This window comes from Erythrolamprus reginae, chromosome 1 (genome assembly GCF_031021105.1).
Source record: "Erythrolamprus reginae isolate rEryReg1 chromosome 1, rEryReg1.hap1, whole genome shotgun sequence".
NCBI classification, from domain to species: domain Eukaryota; kingdom Metazoa; phylum Chordata; class Lepidosauria; order Squamata; family Dipsadidae; genus Erythrolamprus; species Erythrolamprus reginae.
Window position 1 is genome coordinate 347042686 of NC_091950.1, and position 12359 is coordinate 347055044.

Consider the following 12359-nt stretch of genomic DNA (forward strand, 5'->3'; position numbering starts at 1 on the left):
TGCAAAATTCTGATATTTATCCCCTATCTTATTTAATGCAATGCCCTTTTATCACATTCACCTTTTTGTAGCCTTCTAAACTATCGAGGTACCTGTTTGAGCAATGGCCAGCAGAGTTGGGTGGTAGTTCTTTGACAGGACAAGGTATCCTTCCAGGAAAGGGATGTGAAGGCTGTAATTAGCAGAGCAGTACAGACATTCTTGGGGGGGAAATAAAAAGAAAGTTAGACCTTACAGGATTTTTCTATCTTATTGTTATGGGGCAGAATTAAATGGTACATGCTTCATGAAGCACAGAATCATATTTCTCTGTCAGAATCATGTAGAAAAAGATGAATCATTCTATTTCTCCACAGAACTAGCATTAGCCACAATATTTCCATATTCTTGTAAAAATACATTATTCACGATAAAGAAAATATTTTTCACAAAAGCAATAGCTTTAAGAGTACAGTGTTCCCTCGATTTTCGCGGGGGATGCGTTCCGAGACCGCCCGCGAAAGTCAAATTTCCACGAAGTAGAGATGCAGAAGTAAATATACTATTTTTGGCTATGAACAGTATCACAAGCCTTCCCTTAACACTTTAAACCCCTAAACTGCAATTTCTCATTCCCTTAGCAACCATTTAGATTATTACTCACCATGTTTATTTATTAAAGTTTATTAAAAAAAATATTTATTAAAGGCGGACGAAAGTTTGGCGATGACGTATGACGTATAGGTGGGAAAAACCGTGGTAAAGGGAAAAAAACCTGCAAAGTATTTTTTTATTAATATTTTTGAAAAACCGTGGTATAGCCGTTTCGCGAAGTTCGAACCCGCGAAAATCGAAGGACCACTGTATTTGATTTTTAAAAATCAAATATACTCTGTACTGAATATTCTGTATGTAATTTCCAAGTTTACGGAACTTTTTTTCTCTACAGGGATCCCAATCTCTCTAGGGCTGCTGAAATATAACTGATAATGTAATGAAGTTACAAAAAAATGTTTTTTTTCTTGAAAAACAGAAGAAATGCCTTGCTGAATCAGGAAAAGTGTGTACAGATAGTCCTTGAATTATATTCATTAATTCAGGAACTTCAAAGTTATGATGGCTCAGAGGAAAAAAATGTATGACCGATTCTCAAAGTTCTAAGCACTGCATTGCCCTCAGTCATGTGATAAAAAGGCAGGCATAGCCTGCATTCAGGATTGCCACCCCATCACCATCAGTTTATGGTGGCATGCGAAGCCACATCTGCTGGCACATGAGCCATTGCCCTAGCTCAGCTCCAACATGCATGTGTGCGCCGGCCAGCTGATTTTTGGCTTGCAGAGGCTCTGGGAAGGCATTTTTGGCTTCCAGAGAGCCTCGGGGGGGATGGGGGAGGGCGTTTTTATCCTCCCCCGACTCCAGGGAAGACTTTGGAGCCTGGGAAGGGCAAAACATAAGCCTACTGGGCCCACCAGAAGTTGGGAAACAGGCCATTTCCGGTCTTCAGAGGGCCTCCAGGGGGGGGGGGGGGAGCTGTTTTTGCCTTCCCCAGGCATTAAATTATGGATGTGGGCACTCATGCATGTGCAATAGCATGTGTGCACACTCTTTAGACACCCAAGGGACAAAAGGTTCGCCATCACTGGTTTAGGAAGAGGCAGGATTCCTAGGCAAGCAGGCCTGCAGTTGAGAGCTATAGGTAGGGTGGCTAATTCTATGGGTGGGCTATAGGGAGCATGGGGCTTGAGGCTGGCAGGTGCTGGGAACAGTGGCATGGACCAAGATTGCTGAAGGCCACTGCCAAGGAGTGCTGCGATCAAACCCTCTGATCCCTAACTGACAGCAACCTCTTGGCTAGACCACCCACTAGTCTGCTTGCTGGGAACTCCTGACTATTCTTACAATGCAGTCATGTGAAGTCCTCCCTTAATGGCTTCCATGGACCTAGGGTTATGATGGCAACTAGGACTGCTGTGATTTCCACTGCTAAGGGGTATAATCATACAATAAGGCAATTTCTTTTGATCCCTGAAATATGGCGGTGGCCTTATTGGAGGGGGGGGGATGAGGAGGGATAGGCCGAGAGATGCGCATTTTACCAGAGACTGGTAGCTCTGTTGCATCTCTCAGTCTGTGCAGAGAAAAACTGCGCATGTAAACAAAAAATTGCAAGTGCGAGCAATTTTCTCGCGCTCACAAGTTTAGTTTTTTCCTTTACTGTGCAAGATGCTTCCCTGCACAGACCAGCTGGGAGACAAGATGCACGTTTCATGGGAGGGTGTAATTTGGGGGTGGCAGGTGAGGCGGGGCTGCAACAGGCTGGGCAACGTAAGCCCGGGCTGGAAGCGGGGAAGCGGAGAAGATGCTGATTGGGCCAGCCGCCTGCTGCTTTGTCTTCTGGCAGTTGGGACAGAGAGGCAGCAAAAGGTGAAGGGAGCTGCACCCCAGCATGGAGCTGAAACCATAGAATGGGAAGCGTACTCCCAGAGGGGCCCCTCCCGGAAGACTCAGCAGTAGATGGCTATTCTGACTGGCCTCTTACTGCTTGGTCAGTGAGTGGTGTTTGGGCTGCCTGGGGGAGAGGTTTGTCTGCTGGACGGGCACCACATAGCAAGAGGGGTCAGGTGGCTGTTTTCTTACAAATGGGTTGGCAGTTTGCAGGCAAGGGGATGGATGGATGGCTGGGAGGTGGGCGAGTGCCAAGAACACTGGGGAGAGGTAGCTGATCTGTGGGTCCTGATTAAGAGGCCCAGCTGCCATTCGCTGACCGCGAAAGGGAACGGCTGCCTCCTGTGCTGGCTACACCCACCCCTTCACAAGAACTTATTTTCGGGTGAGGGCGTATATTCACACCCACCCCAAAAATCAGGCTTTGGCCTTATTTTCAGGACATGTCGTATTTTGGGGGAAACATGGTATCTATCGTCATCATCTTCAACTTTGAACCAAGATGTTCAGAATTGTTCATTTTCTGAATTTATTCTAAAAACAAAAAAATAGGGGACTAAAATAAAGGAAAAGAAAATGCCCCCAAATAATGAGTAGCAGGAAGAAGTTAGTATCAGACTTTATATTTTCAAAAGTTAAAAGTGAATCCTTCAATTCTCACAAATAATATAAAGACAATATTGAACCAGAGTTTCATTACCTCTTGTTTCATTAAGCATTTGCCCAATTCAGTGAGCTCAGAGTTGGTTGATGGAGTCACCTCTGTGGACATCATCTCCTCATCTATCACAGAAAATAATGTGAACAAGATTCATTACTAACCGTATCTGATCAGATATCTATTCTTTGAACAAGGCACAGGTGTATCAAAAATGTTGGCCGGATTTCTTTATAGTTCCATTTATCTTGAAGTCACAGTACTAGAAAGTGTCAAAAGGAGGCAGATGACATATAGAACAGCAAGCCAAAATATGAATCTCTCGGGATAATCAATCTGAGAAAAAAACTGCCATGAAGAAATACTGTTCTTGGAGCCATGGATCATTAAGATTCTTTCATCCATTTTTGGGCTGGGATATTGTGTCATTGATTCCTGAAGTGTGGCTTTGATTCCTTGCTAACAAACTACTGAATTGGTTAGCAATTCCAAAAGTATTTATAGAACAAGAAAAATAACCTTATTTTAAAAAATAAGTTAGCCATAAAAATTTTATACACGTAGGACCTATTCCTGTGATAGTGAACCTATGGCACATGTGCCACAGCTGGCACATGGAGCCATATTGTAGAACACGTGAGACTTTTCCCTGTGTCAGTTCCAGCATGCATGCACGTGCTGGCCAGCTGATTTTCGGCCTTGGGAAAGGCCGTTTAACCCTCTGGATGCTTCCAAACAGACAAAAAACACTTCCGGTTTGCCCGTTGTGCTGTTTTTTGCACTCCGGAGGGTTCAGAGAGGTTTCCCTGAACCTTCCAGAGTGTAAAAAACAGCACAACAGCAAGCCAAAGTGCATTTTCCAAACTTCTAGTTTACCCGTTGTGCAGTTTTTTTGCACTCTGGAGCTCCGGGAAGCACAACGGCAAACTGGAAGTGTGTTTTTCCGAATTTCCAGTTTGCCAGTTTCGGCATTTTGTTCATGTGCCAGGTTTTAGTAAGGCCTGTGCACATGCATGGGGGGCAGCGAGGGGAGGTGTGCATGTGTGGGGGGGGAGGGAAAGAGGGTTGGCACGTGCCTGAATGCACTCATACCCACCCCCCACCCCTTTCTGGCACACGAACCAAAAAAGGTTCGCCATTACTGACCTATTCCATTCAAATCTGAAGGGCAGGAGAACGGACAAGACCTTTACCTACCGTCTCCATCTGCAGTAACGGTATTATTCTGCTCAGCACCTTTTTTTGACACACAGCAAACAGCTACAAATACATCAAAAGAAGATAAATATTAGAGTCAATGAGACATAGTGCCTTCCTTTTAAAAATTGACTTCAATAAGTAAAAGTAATGAAACATATGGGATAAGAGTTGATCTTAATATAAATGTATAAGGTTTTATTTTTTAATTGTTATTAACAGACAAAATGAGGTAGTGGTTTTAGTTTTTTAGAAAAACATATAAGGAGGAGAAAGAGGCACTATGGTTTAATTTTTAAGTCATTACAGATATTGATTTTATTAAAACTTCAAGGAGTATTAATGGTGAATTTAATTAGAAGACAATTGGTTTATCCAGATGACAAGATTAGAAAAGTATGATTAATACCGAAAAGTTAAATTACAGGAATTAAGAATTTATGTTTTGATTATATATATTTACTAATGCTGTGCTATTTTATTGTAACAAAAAAAGAAGATATACAGTGGTACCTCAAGATACGAACCCCTCGTGTTACGAACAACTGGTGATACGAACCTGGGGTTCAGAAAAATTTTGCCTCTTCTTACGAACTTTTTTCGAGTTACGAACTGGCGTTCGGGAGACAGCTGGGAAGCCGCGCAGCTGTTTTAAAAGGTGACAGCCGGGCGGCGGGGCTTCCCAGCAGCCTCCCGAACGCCGGTTCATAACTCGAAAAAAGTTCGTAAGAAGAGGCAAAATTTTTCTGAACCCCGGGTTCGGTTCAGGAGGTTGATGGGAAGCCCCCCAGCCCGGCGGTGACCTTTTAAAACAGCCGTGCGGCTTCCCAGCTGTCTCCGAACGCCGAACGCGGAAGTTTGGGTTTGGCGTTCGGCTTCGGGAGACAGCTGGGAAGCCGCGCGGCTGTTTTAAAAGATCACAGCCGGGCTGGGGGGCTTCCCAGCACCCCCCCAAACCCGGAAGTTCGGCAAAAGTTCAGGGTTCGGGGGGGTGCTGGGAAGCCCCCCAGCCCGGCTGTGACCTTTTAAAACAGCCGCGCGGCTTCCCAGCTGTCTCCGAACGCCGAACGCGGAAGTTCGGGTTTGGCGTTCGGCTCGGGAGACTGCTGGAAAATCTCAATTCATTCTTTTTTATATCAAGTGAATCAAATAAAATGTGATTTGGAGCACTATTTCTTCTAAGCCTCTTCTGATATCACCATGGCAAGAGCAAATAAAATAAAATAAAAATAGAGAATATTTAGGTAATCTGGTAGCTTTCAAGTATTGTAATATCTAAATTCCTGAAAAAACTAACAGCATTTTTCCTGCTTAGGGAGATGTGTCCATATATTACTCCTTTCACCCACCAATTAGATCCATAACTTCTCGGGTGAGCAGTCTAACCAGCTGCTCTTCCAACATCTCTTGAGATTCTGAATTGTCTTCTACTGTATCTTCATCGCTGCTGAATATAATAAAGGAAACAGATTTTAGGATAGCAACAGAAACCTGAGGGCACAACAGAAACCTGAGGCACAACAGATGCTGACTATTATCATATTACCAAGACTAAAATATTAATGAAAGATGGTTCTGAACCATATAGTGATGCTCAGCCTGTTCTAAAGGAAATTCCAATAGGATCAGGATCATAGCTTTGGGATATACAGTGTTCCCTCGCTTTTCACGGGAGATGTGTTCCGAGACCGCCCGCGAAAGTCGAATTTCCGCAAAGTAGAGATGCGGAAGTAAATACACTATTTTTGGCTATGAACAGTATCACAAGCCTTCCCTTAACACTTTAAACCCCTAAATTGCAATTTTCCATTCCCTTAGCAACCATTCAGATTATTACTCACCATGTTTATTTATTAAAGTTTATTTAAAAAAATATTTATTAAAGGCAGACGAAAGTTTGGCGATGACATATGACGTCATCGGGTGGGAAAAACCGTGGTATAGGGAAAAAACCAGCAAAGTATTTTTTAATTAATATTTTTGAAAAACCGTGGTATAGACTTTCCGCGAATTTCGAACCCGTGAAAATCGAGGGAACACTGTAATATTGGCAGCATCTGTGGCATAAAATATTTTTGTATTTTTTTTTTAAAAAAATCAACTTGTCCAAATTTAACTGAAAGGTAAGTTGTCTAGGAGTAGCCACCAAACAAACCTTTCCATTTTTTAAAACATGCTGGCTTGTTTTAAAAGGTTAGGTCAAACCTTTAAAAGCTCTAAATAGTTTGGGAATGAGGTAACCAAACATCTTCCAAATGAGCCGTTCAGGTAAGTCAGAGGAACCCCTGAAGAAGATTATCAATACATTGACTTACTTGAATGGCTCACTTGGAAGACATTTGGTTACCTCATTCCCAAACTATTTAGAGATTTTAAAGGTTTGAAGCTGTTCCCTAGTTAGGCTTCTACATTATGCCACCTTAGTTTTGAGGACTTGGTGCAACAATATCTCTGCCCAATGCCAAAAGTACAGATTTTTAATTTGTTTATCTACTTTATTCTGACATTATTCTTGTTTTAGGAAACCTTACTGCTTTATCACCATAGTTGTCCCTTTCAGAAAAGGCTGCTTCAGGCACAAAATACAAAAAATACAAAAAGAATATAATGTAAGTTTAAAAGAGCAGTCCTCTCCTCTTGTTTAACCCTTAGACTTACCAAACCAAACTCCGCTGATTGATAACTTGCCATTTCTGAGACAGCCTCTGGCCAAAAGAAATAATAAAATTAAAAATCAACGTGACATAAAGGATTTCAGTGATACTCTTTGAGTTTTGTATGTTCTACTTCAAAGTCAGTGACAAATCAAATTGAATTCAGTGACCCGTTCATGCTATGCAAGTCATCAAAGTTACCTAATTTATTCTTCTTTGGTTATCCTCCACTCTTTACAAGAGTTATGAAAAGCACTGAAATCTTTGCAAAAGTATACAATTTATGTATGGTACGTTTGTTTGTATGTCTGATTAATAATGGGGTTTTTAAAATGTTTTTAAATTATTAGATTTGTTATGAATTGTTCTATTGTTGTTGTGAGCCGCCCCGAGTCTACGGAGAGGGGCGATATACAAATCTAATAAATAAATAAATAAATTTTGGAGGTTAGTTTTATATATCTATGAATTTCACTGGGTACTTCAGTGGCCAACACTTTTCAATTTACTCTGCTTTATAGAGCATAAAGATCACATTCCACATCAAAGTTACCCAGAAGCTTAATGTCAGAGAGAGAAAACCACATGCTATTACTCATATTTCTGGTGCAGAGTCTAACCTTAGTACTTGTTATGAAACACTGTTTTCAATACGTTTCGGGGTTGTCAAAAGCTCTCAAGTATACTATAAGGAGGTAACAATAGCTAAAATATTATAAACCAATAAGGAATGCCTCCCAAATTAAGTATTGCATCATTTTAAATCCTTACAAAATCTGCTTTTATAAGCTAAAGCTTTGAACAACAATAATAGTAATCTATTAACAACAGAAAAAAGTAATCTATTAACACGAGAGAAAGATGTGGGGATTATGTATTTTGTGACTGGGTTGGGTCATTCCTAATCAAATGCAAAAATATCTCTAGGAATTTTGCCAATACAGTGATCCCCCGCTCGTTGCGAGGGTTCCGTTCCAGGACCCCCCGCAACGAGCGGGTTTTCGCGAAGTAGCGCTGCGGAAGTAAAAACACCATCTGCGCATGTGCAGATGGTGTTTTTAACTTCCGCAGCGCTAGCGAGGAGCCGAAGATTGGGGGCGGCGCGGGTGTTTTAAAACGTCCCCGCCGACATGGGGGGCTCGCTAGCACCCCCCCGAACCCCCAACCCGGGTTCGGGGGGGTGCTAGCGAGCCCCCCATGTCGGCAGGGACGTTTTAAAACACCCGCGCGGCTTTCCAATGAGTCCCGAAGACAAACGCGGAAGTTTGACGTTTGTCTTCGGGACTCATTGGAAAGCTCCGATCGTTTAAAAGCAGGCGCGCCGTTCGCCGCTGACTCCTAAAGCGGGGAAGTTCGCCAGGAGTCAGCGGAGAACGGCGCAACTGTTTTAAAACGATCAGAGCTTTCCAATGAGTCCCGAAGACAAACGTCAAACTTCCGCGTTTGTCTTCGGGACTCATTGGAAAGTCGCGCGGGTGTTTTAAAACGTCCCCGCCGACATGGGGGGCTCGCTAGCACCCCCCCGAAGTCCTTCGGTCTTCAAACTGGAGGGAAGCCGGCCGGGGGGGAGGCTCGGCGGCTGATAATGGGAATCCCTTAGCGGACGCTTGCTTTGGCTAGTCACGTTCTGACGGCGCGAGATGCTGAGCCGCGGCTCCAAGAAAGCGCCCGGGCCCCCCGGTTTGGCTGTGCTTGCGCGCGCCTGAGCCGACGACCTGCCCGTCTCCTCATGGACACGGAGTCCCGGCCACGGCTCGGGGTTGTTGCTGCCGCTGCTGCGTCTCTGGGGAAGGCGGGTGGTGTGAACGCCGAGCCGCAGAGGGACCGGACGCCGACGCCTTCGTATGGGTGGGAGGCTGGGCGGGCTACCCATTCGGGGTCGTCTCGTTGGGCAGGGGGCTTAAGAGGCGGTTTTTAAGGTTTGGGTTGTTTTTATTATTTATTATTATTATTTGGGAAAGGCGAGGGAGGGGTGTGTGTGTGTGTGGTGCAGGCGACCACCCCAAGCCCCGTCCATGGCCAACCCGCGGCAGTGCCTTGAGCTGGAGCACTTCGAGGAGCGAGACAAAAGGCAGCGGCAGCGCTCGGGCTCCCGCCGGGTTGGGGGTTCGGGGGGTGTGTGCTAGCGAGCCCCCCATGTCGGCGGGGACGTTTTAAAACACCCGCGCGGCTTTCCAATGAGTCCCGAAGACAAACGCGGAAGTTTGACGTTTGTCTTCGGGACTCATTGGAAAGCTCCGATCGTTTTAAAACAGTTGCGCCGTTCTCCGCTGACTCCTGGCGAACTTCCCGGGCGAAGGGCGGGCGAGCGGGTGCTGGGGGGGGCTTCGCCCTCCCGCCAGCAAGAGGGGGAAGACCCAGGGAAGCCGCCCAGCAGCTGATCTGCCGGGCGCCATCTACGCATGCGTGCCCATAGAAAAAAAAGGCACGCATGCGCAGATGGTGTTTTGACTTCCGGGTTCAAAAATCGCAAATTACCCTGTTCGCAATGGTCGGGGACGCAATAACCGGGGGATCACTGTATATCACACCTAGCAAAATCCTTTGCTTAAGTGAAGGATGCTTTTAAGCAGATTAGATCAATGACAAGTACAAGAAAACTGAAAACAGATGTCATCTTGGTTTTTTCTGACTAATTAATCCGGCACTTTCAAAATTTCACTACAAAAAACTCACTCTGTCTTTCAGTATTCTCAGACACAGTATTTTGTTCTTACCATCTGTAGGTAGGTGAACAGTGGTCCAAGTATAGGGCAGATCAAAGATTCGTAGTGTTCAGGAGGGCAGGAGATAACCAAAGGTTTCACAAAAACACCTTGCATGAAACTAGTTAAAGAAATGGAGTACACAAATACACATCTATATTTCCTCCATGGAAAACCATTGGATTCATTCAGTCGTGGCAATTTCTGCTCTTAAACTGAACTAATTTTGCTCCCAGATACCTCAGAACAGGCAAATGCATTCATCTCTGAATTTTCATAAATCTGATTTTTTCCCCAACACCCCTACCCAAAAAGACATTCTATTCTGAAGGAAAGAATGAGAGAAATATTATTTGAAAATCTAAATCAGGATTTTACAAAGCACTGATAGGGCCATAGTTCATTACAGCAAGTAGACAAAGTTGGAGCTTCTATGACTTATGGACTTCATCTCCCAGAATTCCCGAGCCAATCATGCTAGCTCAGGAATTCTGGGAGCTGAAGTCCACATGTCATAGAAGAGCCAACTCTGCCTACTCCTGCACTAGAGGCATAATGTAACAAAATTCAGTACATTATTTTAAGTGTAGGATGAAACAGCTAATAAGACCATGCTTGTCTTAGTAGACTACAATTCTACAAGCCTGATCTAAATGGGATCTCTTTCCTTTTGGACAGTGAAAAACATTGGATCAACGGATGCAGATGTTCAGTAGGATCACCTACCCACTGAACATCTGCATCTGTTGAAAACATAGAATCAAACTGCATCGTGTTAGAATCATATATAAATGTCTGCCTTCATTCTGAGCTGTTTAAAAACTTTGGCATGCATATGTCTTTAATGTTCTATTCCGATACAAGTAGTCCTAAACTTGTAACAGTTCATTTAGTGACCGTTCAAAGTTACAACAGCACAGAAAAAAAGTGACATGACTATTTTTCACACTCACAACCGTTGCAGCATCCCCAGAGTCACATGATCAAAATTCAGACACCTGGCAACCGACTCTCATTTGTGACAGTTGCAGTGTTCCGGGGTCATGTGATCATCATTTATAACCTTCTAACAAGCAAAGCCAATGGGGAAGCCAGATTCATTTTATAACCGTGTAACTAACTTAAACAACTGCAGTGATTCACTTAACAACCCTGGCACGAATTATCGAAAAATCTGGCAAAATTCACTTAACAACCATCTCATTTAACAAAAGAAATTTTGGTCTCAATTGAAGTTATAAATTGAGGACTACCTGTACTACCTAAGTCAGTGCTGGTGAACCTTTTTTTCCTCAAGTGCAGAAAGAGCATGTGTGCATGCTATTTGCGCATGCACAAGTACCCATACCAATAATTCAATGCCTGGGGACGGTGAAATCAGCTTCCCCCACCCCACAGAGGCCCTCTGGAGGCTGGAAATGGCCTGTTTCCCAACTTCTGGTGGGCCCAGTAGGTTCGTGTTTCACCCTCCACAGGTTCCAAAGGCTTCCCTGGAGCCGAGGGAGGGTGAAAATGCCCTTACCCATCCTCTCGGAGGCTCTCTGGAAGCCAAAAACGGTCTCCCAGAGCCTCTGTGTGAGCCAAAAATCAGCTGGCTGTTACTCACATGTACATTGGAGCTGAGTTAGGGCAATGGCTCATGTGCCAGCAGATATAGCTGCACGTGCCACATGTGGCACCCATGCCATAGGTTCGCCATCACTGATCTAGGTTGCTTTTAGGTTTTTTTTTTAACTAATTAGATCTACAATCTATAATGGATCTGATCAGTTGCAGAAGAAAGGGTCCTAATTGAGAAAAAGACTGAAGCTGGGACATTTATGGAAATCATAACAAATTTGGAAGGAGAATTATAAAAAAGCAGACAAAAAGGATACGAAGAATAGGCCGGAGTCTGTAGTCAGGAATATTGTCCAGATTGATGAAGGCTGAGTTGAGGAGCTCAGCTGCTAGACCCTCAACAACATAGAAATCTTGCTGCATGGATGAGCCAGCACTACCCAGAATGTGGAAACTGCAATTTAAAAAGCATAGTCTAAGAAGAGCCAAAAGGTACTCTGCTTTGAAAAGCTTTCGTGTACTTTATCTGCACAAAATAAAATGGGCATTTTGGATCGGGCCAATTTCCATCTAGCCCATCTACATTGTTTTCTTTTTATCGCTGTTATAACAATTAGTTACAAGAACATATAAATCCAGCTGGATTAAATCTTCCTTGTCCCATAGTGGAAAAGTAATAAAAAGCCCAAATGTAAAATAACACAGCATTAGGGGAAATCTATGATTTTCTTACCAGTTGTCGTATAGTGTACAGAAGAACCCCTGCATCCTTTCCAAGACTGTTTTGTAAACAGGAGCATCATAAATCTCCAGCAAAGGCTGGGGGAGACCTAACAAAAGAGGAAATACTATCAGTGGAGAGATTCATCTCCTTAGGCAAGTGACCTGAGCAGTTCCGCATACCAAAAGCACAAATTTACTTGTGGGTGTCTGGAATAGGTCAATTTGGAACATGAATGCTTTTAATTTAAAAGTTGAAACTGCAGTAAAAATGTGATACTTTCAGAGAGAAGTTATAAACAAAGCAATATCTTTTCATGATTTAAAAAAAACAAAAACTAATTATAACCATGCTCGTGCAGACTTCTACCTGCTTAAAAATAATGTAATTTATGATGCACTGAAATCCAAATAAATATGAGCAGAAGTATCCCCCAG

The 12359-nt window shown here is 43.5% G+C and overlaps 1 protein-coding gene across 3 annotated transcripts in view; it reads right to left on the reverse strand.

The window, feature by feature from the left end:
* XPO5 (exportin 5) overlaps nt 1-12359 on the reverse strand; it is a 51257-nt gene that overhangs the window by 1670 nt on the left and 37228 nt on the right. For 2 of the 3 annotated variants that reach the window (XM_070734203.1, XM_070734200.1), the window contains exons 22-29: nt 11935-12031; nt 11519-11655; nt 9654-9751; nt 6941-6987; nt 5632-5729; nt 4283-4345; nt 3128-3210; nt 93-200 (exon numbers count right to left, since the gene is read on the reverse strand). In XM_070734203.1, the coding sequence (XP_070590304.1) occupies nt 93-200; nt 3128-3210; nt 4283-4345; nt 5632-5729; nt 6941-6987; nt 9654-9751; nt 11519-11655; nt 11935-12031 (731 nt within the window). The remainder of the gene's footprint in view (nt 1-92; nt 201-3127; nt 3211-4282; nt 4346-5631; nt 5730-6940; nt 6988-9653; nt 9752-11518; nt 11656-11934; nt 12032-12359) is intronic. The other variant, XM_070734202.1, reaches the window with a different exon arrangement.